The sequence below is a fragment of the Ursus maritimus genome, unplaced genomic scaffold (assembly GCF_017311325.1).
Source record: "Ursus maritimus isolate PB19 unplaced genomic scaffold, ASM1731132v1 scaffold_12, whole genome shotgun sequence".
Lineage (NCBI taxonomy): Eukaryota > Metazoa > Chordata > Mammalia > Carnivora > Ursidae > Ursus > Ursus maritimus.
This window is the reverse complement of record NW_024423564.1, coordinates 55,988,273-56,007,540: the sequence shown is the minus strand read 5'-3', so window position 1 is coordinate 56,007,540 and position 19,268 is coordinate 55,988,273. Positions and strand designations below refer to the sequence as shown.

The 19,268-nt window shown below is 46.5% G+C and overlaps 1 protein-coding gene across 13 annotated transcripts in view; it reads left to right on the top strand.

Moving 5' to 3' along the window:
• Nucleotides 1-19,268, top strand: part of FGGY (FGGY carbohydrate kinase domain containing) — a 503,109-nt gene that overhangs the window by 306,456 nt on the left and 177,385 nt on the right. For all 13 annotated transcript variants that reach the window (XM_040627236.1, XM_040627231.1, XM_040627230.1 and 10 more), the window contains 2 exons: nucleotides 2,180-2,300; nucleotides 8,391-8,485. In XM_040627236.1, coding sequence (XP_040483170.1) covers nucleotides 2,180-2,300; nucleotides 8,391-8,485 — 216 coding nt within the window. The remainder of the gene's footprint in view (nucleotides 1-2,179; nucleotides 2,301-8,390; nucleotides 8,486-19,268) is intronic.

Here is a 19,268-nt window from a genome sequence, read left to right as displayed (position 1 = left end):
TAGCGCTCATGTCCACACCCCTTCCATGTACTCGGCACTCCTGCGTGCGCTCCACATACGCTGTCTACGGCAACAGCCGTGCAAGGGAGGTATTCATATTTCGCCAGATCTAAGACCGCATTAAAATTGTTTCTGCATGTTAACATTTCTGACAATTCATGGAGTTTTCAAAGGCATGAGTATGATATTACTATTACTTTTTTTTAAAAATGAGGATTGAGTCTGGGAAGGGTTGGACACAGGTTGGATTCAAGAAGGAGGTGGAATGTCTTAATGCCATCCCAGGTTTCTTGAATTCAAAAGCCATGCTCTTGGTTACTACGGACCTCTGCCCCTTGAGTAGACCAGGCTGTCCTGGAATCCACAGACACCGAATGATCCATGGTGGACGTAAGGGCATCTGTAGGCCTCCCGAAATCATTTATAATACTATTTTGTAAGTGACTTTCTTCTGGAAAGGTCAGTAGGTTTTATCATATTCTCAGGAGGGTTCATGACCCCCCAAAAGCTTAAGAAGGAACATCTGGGGGTAATCAGCCACATGCAATAAGCAGGATCTGGCCTTATACGGTACAACATGTTTTAATTTTTTTTAACACACTACATCTGTGGATTATTTTTGGAGGCCCAAGTTTTACCTAATCCATATTCTTACCAGATTCACTAATAGCTGAAGGTCTCTGGGCTGGGCTGGAACTGCTGTGCTTTTGCTCCCGAACTGCCCCTGTCTCTCATAATTCACTACACAGCATTCAGGATTTCATGACCCATGGTCCCCAGAACACCTTCCAGCTGCTCCGTCTCCCAGAGGCACCCCGAGGCACAGGGGGGACAGCCCTCCAAGCTGCCTGGGCAAAAGAGGCTTCACGTGCCCTGCATCCCACCCTCTGGGAACAGTGGCCAGGGGTCATCCTTCCCCTTCTCTGCGCGCTTGGGTACCACCTTCCCAGCAACACCGTCACACTATCACTCAATCTGTGACCTTGGCTCGCATCCTCTCTCTACCCCATCCCCTCCTTCTTCTTGGTGGCGGCCCCATCTGTGGGCTCCCGGATCCCTGACCTTCTCCTCCCTCTGCTTGGTTAACTCACCCTCTTGTCCACACCTGCCACTGTGTCATCCCTCAGAATTAGTCTCTAAACATCTCAAGAGCTCTCTCTTCACCAAAAAAAAAAACCAGTTCTCTCTCGTTTCTCTCCAGAGCCGCTTTCTGAACCATTGCCATGTGGCTGCCTCCTAAAGTCAGGTCCGTGTTCAACTTTTCGGTTTTAATCCTGACCCCAAGTAATTACAACTCGTGAGCTTCTCATTTTTGAACTCGCAAATAAACTATACTTTTAGGTGTTTGCGTATCCTAGTTAACACTAAAGAATTGTACATGAACAGTCACCCCCGACAGCTCTGCGGCGGTGTACTTTTCCCAGGCATCCATGGTTTTTACTGAGCTGAGTAAACTGAGCAAGACAAGGATGAGCATAGCACATTTTAGGGGGATCCTTACAGACGAGGGCTGAAATGAAAATACTGTGGAACCCTGAGCAAGCCAGAGCATGTGATTTCCACGTCATCCCAGACCATGAAGGACTGACTGGAATGGGCTCTGGCTCCAAAAGCCTCCCTGGAGAAGCACTACCTGGTTTCAGGTGATGATAAAGGTCACGTTAGCCCTTTGTCTGAAGTCTTACTCTCACTTCATGCGATTCGCGCTCTCTTCCCCTGTTTCTGCTGCTGATGTTACTGGGTGCCCTTTTCCAAAGAACAGACCTCTTTAGTTCCTGTCGCCGGAAGGAAGACTGGCTCAGAGACCCCCAGCCACTTCCTCCATCCCCAGTTCCTGCTGGAGGATCTGGGCCACAGTGGGCACGCTGCAAGTACTTGCTTCAGCGAACTATGTTAGTATTAATTGTGTGAACATTGTCAGTTGTGTAACTCCTGATGGAAGCAAATGGTAGAGCAATTAAGAGGGTTTGGAGTCAGCCAGGCACAGGTTGGAATTCCCGCTCTGGGACTTCGTGAACTGTGCGATCAGAGGCCACCTCATCCCTTGGAGCCTCTGCTCTCTGAGAGTGTGCGCAAGGCTCTTGGGGTGGTGTCTGCAGCTGGGTGACACCTAGTACAGGTTCCAGAGCTTTCTCCCTGTGCTGCTATACTGACGTGCTCTTCTGCTTGTCCCTTTCAGTTTGGCACCCGTCTCATTGTAGAGGCCATGGAGGCAGCGGGACACTCTCTCAGCACGCTTTTCCTGTGCGGAGGCCTGAGCAAGAACCCCCTTTTTGTGCAGACGCATGCGGACATCACAGGTGAGTGTGAGGAGGAAGAGAGAAGGACTTTTTAGGGGTCTGGCAGCAAATGTTCCTGGCTGAGAGCCGGACAGGGTTGGAAATAGCAGAGGGTAGGGGTGATGTGCCCGATTATTTTGAATATTGAAGTTAAAAGATATGTTTTTTTCTTACAATAACTGTGAAGTTGCTTATAGTCATGATGGAGAAAGTGACTTCTCTGTGAATCCAACTATTGAATGATCCTGAGAAATGAGATGAGAGAGGTCAATAAGGGCTAGGTCGTAATTTAAGCATTTATGGAACCGTCTGAGCACCTCTTCGGATGCACGCTTGTGGGGAATATTGAAGAGACAGAGATGAGTAAGACAGAACTCCTGTCCCCAAAGATCTCAAAGGCTATTGACAAGGACAAACCGATGTGCAAATGTAATGTGGCAGGAGCTCGGAGTAAGAAATGCACGGAGTTTTATGGAAACATAGTGGGGCACCTCACCCTGCTTTGGACCGGCAACAGGGCAGGGCAGGTGGTCTGGAGGAAGGGACAAGGAAGCTGTCTTGAAGAAAGAATTCAGAGTCTAGCTGCTATGGGAACAGGGGTCTGGCTGCAGATGGGAATTTGAGCCCTGAGACCCCAAGATCCTGTGATTCTTCCATAGCTCCTGACACACAGAAAATCCAGAGTCCTGGGCTGACCCCTTTGTGATATGAGCACAGCAGAGCAGGATCCCTGATGCAGATCCCTGGTCCCTTAAGAAAGGGACCCCATTGACAGAGGGCTTGCTGGTATTACAGAGCCGAGGATGGACTTCCATCCCTCTGGAACTGGTGGCCTCATGCCTCTTGCTCCGCCTTCAGTTGGTGGCTCCTAGAGACGGGCATCCTCCCCACCCCACCCCTGAACCCACCCATCATGGCCACCATGAGTGGGACAAGGGAAAGGAAACAGAAGGGGAATGGACCCTACCCACAGCCCCAGCTTAAACGTGACATGAGCCCACCCTTCAATGACATCCCTTCATCATGGTCTCTCCCGGGAGCCATCCCGTGAATTCCTTCCTCTGACATTTGGGTGAGTCAGGGTCCCTGCCCTTGATGCTGCCTCATGATATCACCTGTGCCCCACCCAGACCATGCAGATCCCTGCAGATGAGGGCTTTACCAGATGTCAGGGACATTGGTAACCCCTGCACTTTGTGAGTTCCAACTAATTAAATTACTTATCCCCATCTTAGATAGAAGTAAGTAGACTGAGGCACAAGCCAGAGGACAGTACAAAAAAAAGCACATAGTCTAGGGGTAAATATATCAGGATGTTAAGTACAGAAATTACTACCATTAACCAAGCTCTCCCTGTGTGTTGCTGGAGTCATCTGTGTAACTGCTGAGAGGTAGAAATCGGTGCCTTATCTTAGAGACGAAGAAACTGAGGCTCAGGGAGGTCAATGAAATTGCCTATCCAAAGTCAGACATCAGTCCGAGGGAAGGGGCAGTACCAGGACTGTGAGTGTCTAGGCCCATCACCCCCATGGGCCTGCATGGCTCTGCCACCTACATGGCTCTGCCCTCCCAGGTTTCTTAGCTTTTCTGAGTAATTTGTAATCATCTGATGATTACTCTTCCTTTACCAAAGAGTCCACAGCCTATGGATGTGGGCCTTTCTAAGGCAGAAAGAAGAAAGACCTAAAAAAAGGAGCCCAAATTACCTTGTAATTTTCCTCAAGGGAAAACCAATAACCACGTTTTATCTCAAAGTCTGTGGGCTGGTCAGATAAGATTCACATTTAAAATGTGCTCTATGAGTGACTTCCCAATTTCCAGCCTTCTAATAGCCATGAAGCCTTCCTACCTGGATGCAGGAGGGGAGATAAGATTCACCTTGGCTAACACATTACCCATCAGAAATGGGAAACAGCGCCCCGAGAGCTGAGAGCGGGGTGGTGTGAATGACCCTGGGTCCTGACCTGGCCCTGTGGCTCCAGCCTTTAATGAAAGTGGGTCCTCTTCCAGGCCTCACGTCCCTGAGCTGACTCAGAAGCAGGGGGCACAGCAGCTTACAGAAAGTTCTGCTTTGGAAACTTCTTCAGACTGTTGAATGAAAAGGCTGTTCATCGTTATTTGGATTCCGATTGAAACTGGACCCTTTGTCTCTGGCTGCGGACCAGTTACAGTTCCAGACAAAGGGACCTTTTCTTTGGCTGGAATTCCTCTGCTTTGGGAAGCTGTGACTGACAAGTGATGGCAAAGTGCATCTGCCTTTAAATGCTTTGGGTTCTGCTAAACTCATTAATGCATCAGATAAAATAGTTCACATTCCAGGCAGAGCGGCCTTCTTCCTCTCCCTCACCCAGGCTCAGAGAAAAGAGCACATTTGCATTTGTTCCCCGTAAAAGGCACGTACACAGCCGCGGGTGTATAGGTAGGGTCTTTGATGCCTTTAAACATTGTAATTGCTCGAGTTTTCCTGCAAAGAAAGGCTAAGAGAGGACCTTAGACCTACATGAGTCTTAGGAATACCTGTCAAAAACACAACGGAATTTAGAAGATTCTTTGGAGACAGTGTGGAGTCACGGAAAAGAGCAGGGGATCCCGTCTGTGACTTTGGGCAAGTTGCTTTACCTCTCTGAGCCTCACTTTCCTCCTCTGAAAGAAAGAATATTATTTCCCTCTTCTGGATCATTCTGAGGAGTACCTGCTCGCACATTCGTGAGCACCAAGCTGTATGCCCGGCTTAAAGTCAGTGTTTAACACATGTCAGTTCAGTTCTTCCCCTAAAGCAGCCCCGTGCCAAAAAAAAAGAGGTGTGTATGAAGGGAAAAAAAGCAGTTTAGTATTTTGTCAGCAAATCTTTGCCATTTGGGGAGCAGGCTTCTCCGTGCAAGCAGAAAGAATGGGGCTTTGCCAACTTGGGAAGATGTCCTGTACGTGAGCAGGAAGAATCTCCCTGTACCGCTGGCAGTTAGTTTAACTGTGGTTTCAAGAAATACTTGGTGTGTACTAAGTAATTGTAGGTTTCCCCCATTGACTTGGGACTAAATGTTCCTCCGTCTGAATTTTGTTTTTTCAGCTCTGGCAGTTACAGCAAGGGTTTCCCCCTTTCTGTCTTACTCATTATTTTCATCATTTGTCCCTCCATTTATTCACTCAGAAGCCGTCGCTGAGCACCAGCGTACCGAGCGCTGAGCTTGGTCAGGGGATGCAAGGACGAACAGTAATGTCCTGCCGAAAGGGTCATTGCAAAGAGAAAAAGTGCTCTCGGTACTCTGCCCAGTGTCCAGAGAGTAGAGTGGGGACCCGGAGAATGAGTCAGGTCCAGGCAGAGAACAGATCACACACTCGAAGTTTGGAGAAAAGTCAAACAAAGGGTCTATTTGCAGAGGTGTGGGCTAGTTGTAGGGAAACCCCGATGACCAGGCAGCCCCCTGGGGCCACCCACAGTCTTACCACCCCTAGGCTTGCAGGGACCTGAGACTGAGGGGCTGTGTGAAGAGGCTGCCGGACTAGAGCTTGGTCAAGGATGCGACCATGAGGACAAGCGAGCCATGGATGAGGTCTACCCATGCCAGTGTCCCGGGACCCACAGCAGGCTGGGGGTGGGCAGGGAAGGGGGGGGACTGACCTGAAGGAGAAGCGGAAGCAGTGAGTTGCCCCCCCCCACCCCCGCCGCTGCCCCCAGGTGGCAGGGGTGAGGAGAGGCTTTAGAGATTAGGTCAATATTAAGAATCCTAACAGCTAATGCTAATTTAATGCTTTCTCTAAGTCAAGCACTGTTTTAAGTGCCTTACATACAATAGCACTTTTAATCCCCCGAGCAGCCCTAGAGGGAGGTGGAATTTTAGCCCCATTTTGCAGATGGGGAAACTGAGATACAGAGAGGTCCAGTAACTTGCCTAGGATCACACAGCTAAATCAGTAAGGAAGCCAGAATTCAAACTTTCCCAGTCTGGCTCCAGTGCACTTAGGTTGCAGCTGGAGAGCTGCTGGGGGGACTCACCAGGTTCACCCTGGTTTCCGGTTCCCAAGGGGAGGGGGCTGCAGGTCTCTCCTCCCTGCTCAAAACTAGTTAGGCTTTTGATAGGATCAGGAGGGACTGGGAGGTGAATGGCATTTGGAGGTGCTTGCTATCTTCTAAAAAGGGCTGGGTGCATGGGGGTGGCCGCAGTCACACTCCCATCCACGTCATCTGTGGATTCAACAAAGGCATGCAGTGCTCTCGATTTGGCCAACACAGCCCTTCTGTGTGGCCCGGTGTCTGTCCTTCCCCTGTAGATGGTGGATGGACACCTGCCCTGTCCCTTCCCCACTGGTCCAGTTTCCAGCCCAGGTGAAGTACAGGCCTTCACTCAGCATCAGTCTTCATTTCGACGGTAGCGGCCACCATTCTCAAGGGCTTGACGGAGGCTGGAAATGTGCTGAGCCCCCTCGGGCCTTCTCTCGTGAATCCTCACCACAAACCGATGCAGCAAATCATACTGCCGTCCCCATTTTACACACTGGGAAACCGAGGCTAAACGTCTAAGTACCTTGCTGAAGGACCCCGGGCTGGTGGGCCTGGCTCTGAGCTTTTCCCAGAGACCCCACTCCCGATACTTTTCAGCAATCTCAGGCGCTGGCCCTGCGGTCTGGAGGCTGGTATTCCCGAACCCTCTGGCTGCGTGTGGGGGTTCTGTTCCCTGACCCTTTGTCCGGGTGGCCGGGGCCGTTGACCCAGCCTGGGAGTAGCAGGAGGAGTCAGGAGGTAGTGGGACCCCAGGGCTGGATGTGTCAGGGAGGTCTTCCCAGAAAAGACAGGAAGACAGATCCAGTCTCTGAGAGAGTCAGTCTCCTGTCTTGAGTGGAGGAGGATTTTCCGGTCTGGCTGTAGAGCTTACCTCTGTGGAGTCTGCCGCCATCTCCTGATTAGCAAATGTATTTATACTTCTAGTTTGTATATATTTTCTTTATATCATACATATATACACATATAAAATCCTGAGAATTCTAAATTCTTCTATTCATCTGAAACCCACCGTGAGCCCTCAACTTGCAGGAGCTGGCAGGCGGAGCGCTTTCTTGCTGCCTGGTAGACCACTGTTCGCCCTTCATATGCCTCCGTAAGGCTCATGTCTGTTCTAATGAACCTCCACTCCCTCTCTGGGAAATTTGTTCTTTCACCATTTAAGCCCTTACCATGTGCTAGGTACTGGTTAACTAGTCTCAATTCCAGAGATTCAGCCATGGCCGAGACCAAGTGTGTGGCCTCATGGAGCTTCTGTTCTAGCAGGGGAGACAGATGGTAAACGAGAGAAGTAATCATGCAGGGTTGGAAGATGTTGAAGAAACAGAGGGGGGATGAGGAGTGTCATGGGTAAGTTGTCCCTTTAAACCGAATGGTCAGGAAAGCCACAGTGGGAAGGGGGTGTTTGCGCAAATACATGAAGACACAGAGGGAGTTGCTGCGTGGGCATCTGGGAGGAAGTGACCCAGACAGAAGGAACAGCATGGGCGAGGGCCCCGAAGCTGATTCAAGAAAACAAGGAGGCCAGGCCAGTGTGGCCAGGAGGGGAGGGGACAGTCGGGTGGGCACCAGCTCTGGAAGGCCTTGCCAGCCATTGTAAGGGCTTTGGCTTATATGCAAAGAAATAGGAAGTCACCAGAGGGATTAATCACACCCCCTTACTACTTCCCTGTTCTTCGTGCATCTCAGTTAGAGAACCAGCCCCCTGGACCTTCGTTATCTCTTTCTCATCCACCTCCCCTTTGAGACCCCAATAGCAGGACAGTCGGATCCATCTCTGTATTCTCTGGACCCCACAAAGCACTCAAGAAGTGTCTGTTGAAGGGAACTTGAACCGAGTGGCAGGTAGCAGCTAGCCAAAGCCTGGGAGATCTGGGCAAAGAGGTCTTCTGAGTTGATGTATGTGGTGGTGGGTCCCTCAGGGCTCCTGCCTGCCTTACCAGCAGGCACAGGCTGTGAAATCCTTCAGAATCAGGTCATCCCAAGGACCCGAGCACTGTGGGGAACAGGGAGAGGGTGCCCGCTGCTGCCTTCACGCCACATCATGTCAGGTGTTTCTGTTGCTGGGGCTGCTTGCTGGCTCCCTAACCAAGGTGTGGCCTTGTCCTGTGCAGGCATGCCTGTGGTCCTGTCGCAAGAGGCGGAGTCTGTTCTTGTGGGCGCTGCCGTTCTGGGTGCCTGTGCCTCGGGGGATTTCACTTCTGTACAGGTATGTGAGGACCAAGGGGTGGGTCGTGGCTCCTCCCCTGTCTGAGGCTGTCCTTCTTTTGACAGCAGTTCTCATCTTGCAAAACACACATAAGATATAATTAAGAAATGATAGGTTCCAGCCAGGGAAAGCACAAACACTTCTAGCCTCAGACATATTTATTGCGGTTTTCATTTGACTTGGCCTCTGTTAGTGTTGGTCATTCTGTTTTTCTGTTAGTTTTCTTTTTTCTCCTTTAAAATAGCTCTAAAATTATTTCTTTTAATTTCCTGTTGACCTTTTTTTTAAAATTTTTGTAGCAAATGAAACAGGTATGGTTCAAAACTTAAGTTTTTCGTGTAAATTTTAAATTTCTGTTTGCTTATTTCATCTCCGCCCACCACTTTCCAAATAATTTTGAGGGCTCTATCAATAAGGGACACAAATGAAAATGTTAGTTAAAAAAAAAATTAAAAGGGCAAATAAGGAACAAAGATACAGGAAGAAGGAAATAACTTAGTGGCGGTGATGGAGCACACAATTTGATTCTGAGCTTCCTGGCAGCCAAGACAAAAATGAACACATGATAAGTTGCATAATTCTTGTTTTCAAAAAAGAGGAAACATTAGTTTCTTGTGGGAGACAAGGCTTTTCCTGCCATCAAATTGCAAAAGTCATCTCACACGTAGGTTTTATGGAGAGACTCTGAGTGGTAAAATAATAATACTAACAACAGGTTTATGAAAAGGTAAAGAAGCATCAGAGGAGGAGGCTGAGAGCCCAGGCTTGGACTCTGGCTGCCCGGGCTCAGATCCTGCCTTGACTATCTCCTAGCTCTGTGACCTGACCATTCTGCTCTTGGCTCCATTTCTTTATCTGTAGCAATCATCAGGAGCACATTATGGGTTCTTTCTCTAGGTCAGGAGTGCACACGTAGTCCCATTATTCCCGTTTTATAGTTGAAGAAGCTGAGGCGTAAAGAAGTGAAATAAGTTGGCCTCAGTTGGAACAGCTAGTAAATGCCATAACTGAGGAGTCTGGCTACCCAGCCTCAACAGAGAGTTCAAGAAATATTTGTTCCAGAGAGCTTAAATGACTTGTCCAAGGTCTCCAGGTCAGGATGAGAAGCTGGGTTTTCCACCAGTAGCCCAGTCACTAGAGTGCTGTTTATTGTGCCCCGCCTGTGTACCAAGAACTGTGCTGGCTGCTCTTCCTGTGATCTTCCTGACACCTGTAACCTACACGGGCAACAGAGGTTAGACAGCAGAAATCCAAAATGGTAGCAGAACCTAAGGGGACACTGTTGTAAACACAGGTGCAAAAGTCCGATTCCACCGTCTGTCTGTGCAGTTTGTACACATTTTGAGAAGTGTGGTGCCCTGCACATTGGCCAAGTGTTGGGAACTGATGTCTGTGAAAGATCTTTCCCAGGGAATTGAATCCACTCGTGAATGCTAAGTGGCTTTGAACTGAAGTTTGTAATCAAAGATGGTGCAGTTGAAATCTCAACGATTTGTGGATTTTCTGGTACTCTCTCAAAAACACTGCGTGGGGTTCTTTATTGTTGAAATGTCAATGATTTGTCAGTTATTGTTTTGATGTCTCCATTTATGGAGATGTTCTCACAACTAGACGCCCCTCCTGGGACAAACAGTAGCTAAAGCAAAACAGCAGAGATGCTCCGAGAGGCCCTGCGTCAGCTTGCGTCATATTGTAAACTGAACGCGTCCCCTCCTGTGTCCTGTGTTGAAGCCCTACCTCCCAGTGATGGTATTTGGAAATTGGGGTCTTTGGAGAGGTGATTGGGGTCACATGAAACCGTGCAGGTGGGGTCCCCATGACAGGCTTAGTGCCCTTCTGAGAAGAGATGCCAGAGAGCTGGCACTTTGTCTCTCTGCCATGTGAGGACCCAGCATTACGGTGTCCTCTGCAAATCAGGAAGAGGGCCCTCACCGGAACCTGCCCCCACTGGCACCTTAATCTTGGACTTCCAGCCTCCAGAACTGTGAGAAAATAAATTTCTGTTGTTTAAATGCCCCATCTATGGTACTTTGTAACGGCGGCATGAGCAGATGGAGACACCTTATTTGATCTTGACAGCCTCCCTGCCTGAAGGGTAGATGTTTCCATCCTTGTGTTCTCTGTGGAAGAAACCAAAGCTCAGAGAGGGCTTCAGTAATTTTCCCAGACTACAGTTCATAGAGGGCAGAAGCAGAATTGAAACTTAGGCTGTCTGGATCTATACCCTATCTTGATGTTTCATTCTTATTATATTTTGTTCGATTCTTTTCTTTTTGTGTGAAAAATAGTTTTTGGCTTCGTAAATGTTTAAAGCTGTATTTTCTGAAAAGAAATGCCATCGGTCACAAATGAGGAGATAGTTTGCAGCTTCAACAAAGAGTAGTGTGGGATGGGGCTGCTTCATCGGATAGATACGTAATACCGTGACTTTAGGTAATATCTTGGTCAAATCTGGAGTTTCTAGCTCCAAAACGATTCCACTCACATCTTTCCCTAAGTGGAAACTGAACTTAATTCTGCACTGACATCATCGTCACTACATGAGATTTTCCGTGACTCTTCTGGAACAGAATCTTAGATGGGATACATCGAATATTGGGATTGGTGATTTGAGTCGCAGCTGCAAGTCTCACATTTTAAAGACAAGCTCCTCTCTCCTATTAAACCCAAGGAAGTATGAGCCCCTTGTGACTGTAAATTCTAGGAGATGCAGTAGTCTAGTAAAGAGAGCCCCCAGCTGAGAGAGCCCTGAAAGCTCATCTGTCATCGTTTCCCCGAGAGAATCCCAGTCATCTTGACCTCTGTGCTTGCTTGTTGTCTGTCTTCAGGCAGGGTCACCTGGCCTCTCTAGGTACTTGCTTTATTTGCTTACTTCCTCTTTAAAAACATGTTTAAAGAAGAATTGCCACTCATATGGGACTGTTGAGATAAAGAGCCTTGAAAACTCTAATGACCTGCATGAGCCCAGGTATAATTACCAACATTGTTACACTGATTATGTTCAGAACTGCTTTGGAAATGTAAATGCACATAGACCTGTCTTCATTCGCCTCTGTCCAAAAAAGAGGCACCAACCCGTGTGCCCCAGGCCTGGGGACGAGCTCAGGATTCTGGCAAGTTGATGTGAAACAATTGCTTTCTCCCTGTGATTCATATTTCCCAACCTGAACTTCAGTTTGTTCTTTGAACTTCAGAGATCCTACTTTGTCAGTACAGTTTGTTCTTTGAACTTCAGAGATCCTACTTTGTCTTCAAGGTGCCTGCTACTCTTTCCTTTAAGAAAGTTGAGTGATTCCTGCCAGCAACTCACTGTTGCTTTCTCTTCTCATAGACCACACATTCGGTGCTTGGAGGGAGGATTTCACTTTACACTACCATAGTGTGCAGACTTTGGTAGACCCAGCCAGAGTCATCTCCTCCAGATGAACAAAGAACTAGGAAGAGTCTAGAGGACCCAGGCTCCAGACCTAGGAAAGAGGCCCTAGGGGAGACAGGGTTTCCAATTTTCTGGGCCTCTCAGCGAGGGGTAGAGCCCTGTGCCTTCCTATGGTGATACCAATAGGTCAGAAGGATTTAGAGTTGTGGGTTTTACTTATAATAATTGCAAACCTGTCTATATTGCAGTTCTGGGGAAATTTTATCAGATGGAGAGAGTTAGTGGATAGAATGTTCGGGTGGGATATTAAGGGGAGAGATTAGTCAGCACGAGGACCATTACTATTTCAAGTTTTGAAGCCTGCCCGCAGCGCCTGGCCTCCACTTCCTGTTCTTTTATTCGTTCATGTGACCATCCCCTGCTTCCTTCCTGCCCTCCTTAGACATCGAACGCTTCCTGCTAGTCCCCATTTCAAATGAGGACCTCCCAGAGGTACTGATGTGGCCATCCATCTGCATTAAAGAATGGAATGACTAATAATATCTGAAAGAGTTGTCTCTCTCTAGAAATGGTGTTCTCCATGTAGCAGTTCTCAAAGGTCTACCTCCAGCGGGTAGTGGGGTAGGTGTCATGGCAGGTTATCTTCACAGATATCCTGGATCTGCAGCTTCATCAGTAAAATGGAATCAAACCACAGAGATGCCACCTCATGGTAAAAATGCAACTATTGAGTAGGTGGGAGGGGACGCAAGGGGGAGTCTTCCTTCCTCCTTTTATTCACCGGAATATGGAATCCACGCAGTCTTGACCTCTGTGACCTTTCCATCTGACCACTCCTGATCTCCCAGAAGTCACCCCTCATCACTCCCTTGGCTCTCCCTGCACTACAAAATGATTCTCTAATTCTGAATGTCCTATAAAGCAAATACTTGTGTTTAGAAAGTTGGGAACTTCCCCCAGCCCTTCTGTAGGCTCCCAAGCCCAGGAAAAAATACGTTCATGAAATATCAACGTGCTCACATTCTCTAAGCAGAGACCGTAGTGAAGTGCGAGATACATGAAACAAGAAACCGGTTTCAAGATGCTGTGAAAGAAAACTCAATCAAGTGGCAAAGAGGCAGAAATACAAACCGACTTTCCACTTTCTGCTTCGTTCGGGCTCCTGCAGATGTCATGAGCTTTCTGTAATTTCTTATCTTAAAAGACAGGGCTTTCTTGTCCTTGTTCCCAATCTATTTATACGAAACAAGCTTTAATTCTAACAGTGCTATTTATGTGGACACTTGCTCCCCCCCCCAAAAAAAAAAGCAGAGGAAACCTCTGAAGCAAAAGTCAGCAAAAGAGGACTGTGACAAGAGATGAGGAAGAATTCCCCAGTCAGTGTAAGGCGCGTACCAGTATAGAGAGAATAAGCCCTTGAGATCAACCAATTAATCAAAACCTTTCTTCCTCCCACGGTGTGAGGGTTGCCACCTCTGTAAACCATTGACTCCGTGTGTTCCCACCATCAGCTTTCCTTGTCACGTTCCAGACAGACTCCTGTGTCTTGCAGACCAATACGTGTGAGTGGCCTGTTGAGAGCCGTGATTACTCACCCTTTCTGTGATGTGCGCCCACAAGAGAAACCGTCCATGCTGACCACAGTGGTCTGCCCTCGAGGTCAGGCCTTGCAAACATCCTCATCGCTTCGCTGAAGCCTCTCCTTCTGTTCTTTTTTTAAAAAGTTTACTTCCTTCAGAGCCAGTTATATTCATCACCTATTCTGTGCTTCAAAGCCTGTGATGTCATAGAGGACACATTACGTCTCCATTCTGTTTTATTCTGTGGGAGTCCGTGTTCTGTAAGTTTGTGATCCATTTGGCTTTGTCACCAGCTACTTCCCCGTTTTACATTATGCAAAGTAAAGCTGATGATCGAGATTTTAGTTGCCGGGGGTTTGGAGAGACTGACAGATCATGGATGTTCAGAAATTGGAAACCGTCCCGTTTCTTGGCACAGTCAATCTTGATTTGCTTTTTTTTTTTTTTTTTCCTTCCCCTTTCCCTGGGCTCCAAGTCATTAGTCATGTTCAGTGGGAAAAACTAAGAAAATTCAGTGAAGCTAAAAGAAAAATACAGACACACTGATCTTACTATCCTAAAATCGCCGGTGTGGAAGATTCTGGTTTCTGTACTTTCAGTATTTTTATACATACTTTGAAACTTTACACTTTTTTAAATTCCAAAAATGTGTTCTATACAATGCATCGTGTTCTGTAGTTTCCCCCCCCACCCAAAAATATGTAGTAAACATTTTTATTTGTTGTTTTTATGGGTCACATAATTTTATATCCCATGGAATAAATCGGCGCTTATTTCACCAATCCCCTTGTTTTGAATATTTACGTTGTCTCTATTGTTTCAAAGAATGCTGCAGCTGACATCTCTGTAGCTGAAGTTTTGCAGATACCCTAAATTATTTCCATAAAATAAATTAGGGAGATATAATTGGCCAAAAAGTTTCCCAACTTTTAGAATTCGGATATATATTAACCCCTTATTCTCCCACCAGCGGTGGATGAAAATCTAGGACACCCCTTTCTCGTGTACGAGGAGTCTGTTGCTGTGAGTTTTAGTTCCATTTAACTTTCATCCTCAGGCCCTTTAGAATCCTGTTCATTTCACATATGGTCCTGATATTATCAACTTTCTTTAGTAGCCTTTTGCCCTTTGCTGCTTAAGCATGTGTTTCTGGAGATATGAGATTCTGGTTTCTAATTAAATAGATTCAGATTTCTGATTGAATTTTCTGAGTGTCCTGTCCCATATGTCAATGCCTCATAGAAAGTCAACAGAAAATCCTGGAATGAGAATTAGTTGTTTAAAGAAGGATTAAATTAAGAATGTGATGCTGGCCCTAACATTCATTATACTTATTACCACACCTGGTTAACAGTACATTCTTATCTCTTCAAGAATCGCTCCCTCTCCAAAAAAAAAAAAAAAAGCAACACACTCAGGTTCTGATTAATTGTAAATCTCCTGTTCCAATCTACTTTGCAGAATGGAATCCTGGATATAAAAGTCAAAACATTAACTCAAAATTAGAATTCTATTTTTAGGCAATTATTTCTATAGATGATATATAACGTTTGACTCTCCTGCCTCTTACAGGGTGATCTAGGAACAGGGCCTGTCACTTCCCATCCCTTATTATTCGTAGAATCTTTGTGGCAACAAGTGGGTGTGTAACAGTCCCTAGTGTGCAGATGAGACTCTGAAACACCAAGCCTTACTCGATACAAAGTCCATGTTCTCTTTATTCCATCAAACCATATCCCAGTAAATATATACACTTTGCCCAGGAAAGGCATAGATTCCAACATGGCAGTGCAGCTGCCCTTCGCAGGGTGGTGTATAGTGTATAGAAATTCTCAGCAGCACGTATTTGTCATCACTGTTTGGGTATCAAACATAGAAATAAAAACAAGAAGGATGCCCTCTTTGGTTTGGAAATTTTCTAGTTCCTTTGCCTGGAGAAGACTTTATACCATGCCTACCAGTTTTGTTTTGTTTTGTTTTGTTTTGTTTCCTTTTAATCATAATCCACCCATTTACTTTTTATAGAGGTAAATACAGAAAAGCACTTTAACTAATTCAGAGCTTTAAGACATACTTTTTATACTGTTGTTATCAACACAAAGATTTAAGCTAACGAACATTTTTTTTTTCCCAACATGTCCCGCCCCTTATTTTAGTAACTTAAGAATTGGACTTTTCATAAAAGCAAACAATGGCTAAACCTCAACTGAGCCCTTTAGAAATTTAGAAGGGTTACAGAACTGTATTTCTAAAATAGAATTTACCAAACTCTTTAACCTTGTTTTGTTCAAGGCAACATTTCATACTGGTGCAAATCTGAAAAGATACATAAGATCTTTCTGTGGAAGCAAATGCTTGCAAGTGATTGACTTCCCATTGTAATGGTCATTCATAATAAAATTCCCTTTTGGAATAAACTGGAAATGATTAGGTTGGATATAATTTTTTTTTCCTATACACTATGATAACTCATGAAGAGCAGATCCATGCTGTATAAGTTTAATGTTCAGAACAATAAATCGGGCTATGGGCCCAAATAGGAGACCAGAAAAGACAAGACCCTTAGTTAAGTCAGGAATTTTCTGTAATTGGGAAAAAGGCCCTAAAAGATGACAACACACAGATACCCACATACATACACACGTATGTACATATCTACATACCACATACTGTGGGACAAAGTTTGATTCCGAGTCGTGGGATGTACAGAGGTCGCACTGAAGTCAATGAAAGAGTTTTGGTTGCAGCATTGAGGCAAGTGATCAAGAAATATTTGAAAAGATACAAAAGCTGTTTGCAGTTGTTTATTGGCTGTATCTGGGACTCTGGGGTGAGCGGTAAGAAAGGACCTTGTGTTCAGAAGGTTGAGTGGCATGTCTTTCATAATATGCATATCTGAGAAATTCAAACATTTAGAAATTTGACACCACGTTAAAAGTGGTATATGAGGACATTTCCTATACTGTTATAATAATTTTTCAAATGAGGCAGCAGGTTAAGAGAGGTGAAATGACTTACCAAAGCCAATGGTTAGAAAGGAATGCAGCCAGAATCCAAGGCTTAGCCTAGCATATCAGAGCTAAGTCTTATTCACTTTTGTCACAGATGGAAATGGATTCTTTTGGGGATGAGTGCAGTTGCTATTTAAAACAAAACAAACAAAACAAAACAAAAAAAGTAGTACCGGTTTAAAAAACTAGTTGTTTAAAAAATAGACAATTAGAATTTGGAGGTACCTTAAAATGTCACTGTGTTACTCCACGCCTCCACAGAGGGCCCTCTGAAATTAGGGTAACGTTAGAGAATTTAGTAGAGGGACTATTTACAAGACTGTAGACCAGGGCATGGAGAAGTCACAAGGGAGGATGTGGTACCCTGGGATTTGTAACAGTTGGACCTTAAGCGGTGAAGAGCACAGTTACTGGAACCCCAGAACAGAGGCTTGTGTTAAGACTACTGAGTCAGCCTGCTTGCCAGTGACTCTGCAAGGAAAGAGCTGAGTTGTTGACCTCACTTTCCTCCCACTCTCTGATTTACTGCTGGATTCCCCATTGGCTGGACTTGAAGTCAGAGGGAACACGTTGACAGAGTTGGTACAGGTGAGCCTGGCAAGGCCCAGAGAAGGGTGGGGAGGGAGTCTTTGGGAGCACGTGCAAACGACCAACACAGTCGTCTGGGTTGGGCTGTTAGGTTAGTCTGTGGACCAGAGGCTAATCTGTGAATGGTTTGTTACTGCTTAGCGATGAGATAAGGGACTTGCATCAGAATGTAAATCAGTTATGACATTTGATTCATATTAAGATGTTCTCAGTGAAAGAGTCAGTGTGTCTGTTCACATTCTGGGGCAAATTCCTTCTGGCATTATGGCCGGGCTGTTCAAATGACACGATGGAGACCCCACCGCAGACAAGGACAGACATCCTGGGGTCCTCAGAAGGTGCCCCTTTATTCCTGCTTTCATTTTCCTGCCTTAGCTCTGCCAAGAAACAACCAATAACGTCCTGCATGGCCTCTGAGCGGGGCGCTGTGCCAGGGCACTTCAGATGGTATTGAATTCTTGCAAGTTAGGTTCTTCGCTTCACCTTTGCAGATAGAACACCGAGTCTCAGGAGGTTTAAGTCACGTGCTTGTGGTCTGACCCCTAGCAAGTGGCAGAGCTGGCAATCAAGTCCAGAGCTAATGCCAGTCTCTTTACTCTTCATATGCCGACACCAGCCCGGGACTGTTCTTAAAATTACCTGACGCTCACACCCAGAAAATAATGCAGGATTATAGGGGGATTGCCTTGTTTGGACACCTGGGGCTGTGTTCTGTGTTGTCGGTAACAACCAAGTCATGGTTTTGGGACTAGATGCACCCAATTCGTAGAGAATCAGATAGCATCATTTATAGGTCCCATGTTTCTACACTTCACAAGGCCTTTCCCGAAAGAACCAGCCAGATGAGAAGGTGAAGTCGGTGTGTTTCTAAGTGGCTGTTGTCTGTTTCCATCTCTTTTTAAACCTGGGAGGTCGAGAAGATGATGGGGAGAAAGAATCCATGACAGGGATACATTTCCTTAGAAATGTTATTAATTGGCTGGGCAAAACAAGAGAAGGAAATAAAATAGCTCTCCTTACTAAGTAAAGGCATCTCCTTCCCTTATCTCATTAAAAATTAAAAGCACTCTTGGTTTAAGTAGGGCAAATTAGTAATTAAGTGCTATATAATCAACTTGTGTAAACATAATATTGAAGGGGAGGCCAAATTAATCACTCCACTGACTTGTTTTTGCCCCCATTAATGTACCTTTTACTCCGATCCTTCCTGTGATGTCAGGATGCGTTTTCTGCTCTCCTCTACTGCTGGAGTTTGGGTGGGCTCTGCTTGCTCAGCTGACAGATGCCAGTGAACTAGATGGAGGAAAAGGCATACATGTGGGCCTTGAATCAAGTAGGCGATGAGGCTCCCTGTTTAATTCTTTTTAAAAAATGATTTTATTTATTTATTTATTTGAGATAGAGAGTGAGAGAGAGAGAGAGAGAGTATAAGCCAGGAGCAGAAGAGGGCAAAGCAGACTCCCCACTGAGCAAGGAGCCCAACGTAGGGCTCGATCCCAGGACCCTGGGATCATGACCTGAGCTGAAGGCAGACTCCCAGCTGAGCCACCCAGGTGCCCCATCCCTATTTAATTCTTTAAGCCAGGGTTCAGCGGCAGGAGTCTGCCATGTGACAAGGACAGTCCTAGATGGGATTCGGAGTTAAGATGGTGGAGGAGTAGGAGACCCCTTTTTCATCTGGTCCCCTGAGCTGAGCTGGATAGGTACCAGACCAGCCTGAACATCCACGGAATCAGCCTGAGATGCAGGAAGATACATCTGGATCTCTACAAATGAACATCTCCAGCGCTGAGTATTGAGGTACGAAGCGGAGAGCCATGAAACCGCACACAGATATCGGAAGATAAACGGAAGGGGGAGAGAGCTGCCGCATTTGGGCGCCGGGAAGCGGTAGCCACCTGCACGGGGAAGCAGGCGGACTCACGGACCAGCACCCGCGAGAGAGCAGACTGAGACGTGAGCCGGGGAACAGGCGCCACCAGACTGAAACGGGGCTCCGGTGCGCTCACTGGAACCAGACTGAGAACAGGAGCTCCGGGATCGCACATGGCTGGCTGGTGGCTGTCGGTGTTAGAAACACAAAGGACAGAGACGCACCAACCCTGGAAGTGAGGGCTCGGTCCCACTGGGGGGTGGGGCGCGCATCCCGGGATGCTGCAGGGTTGAGCAGCACCAACAGAAACAGAGTTAAAGTGGCCAGAACATCAGTAGAGAACGGGCCGCAATCC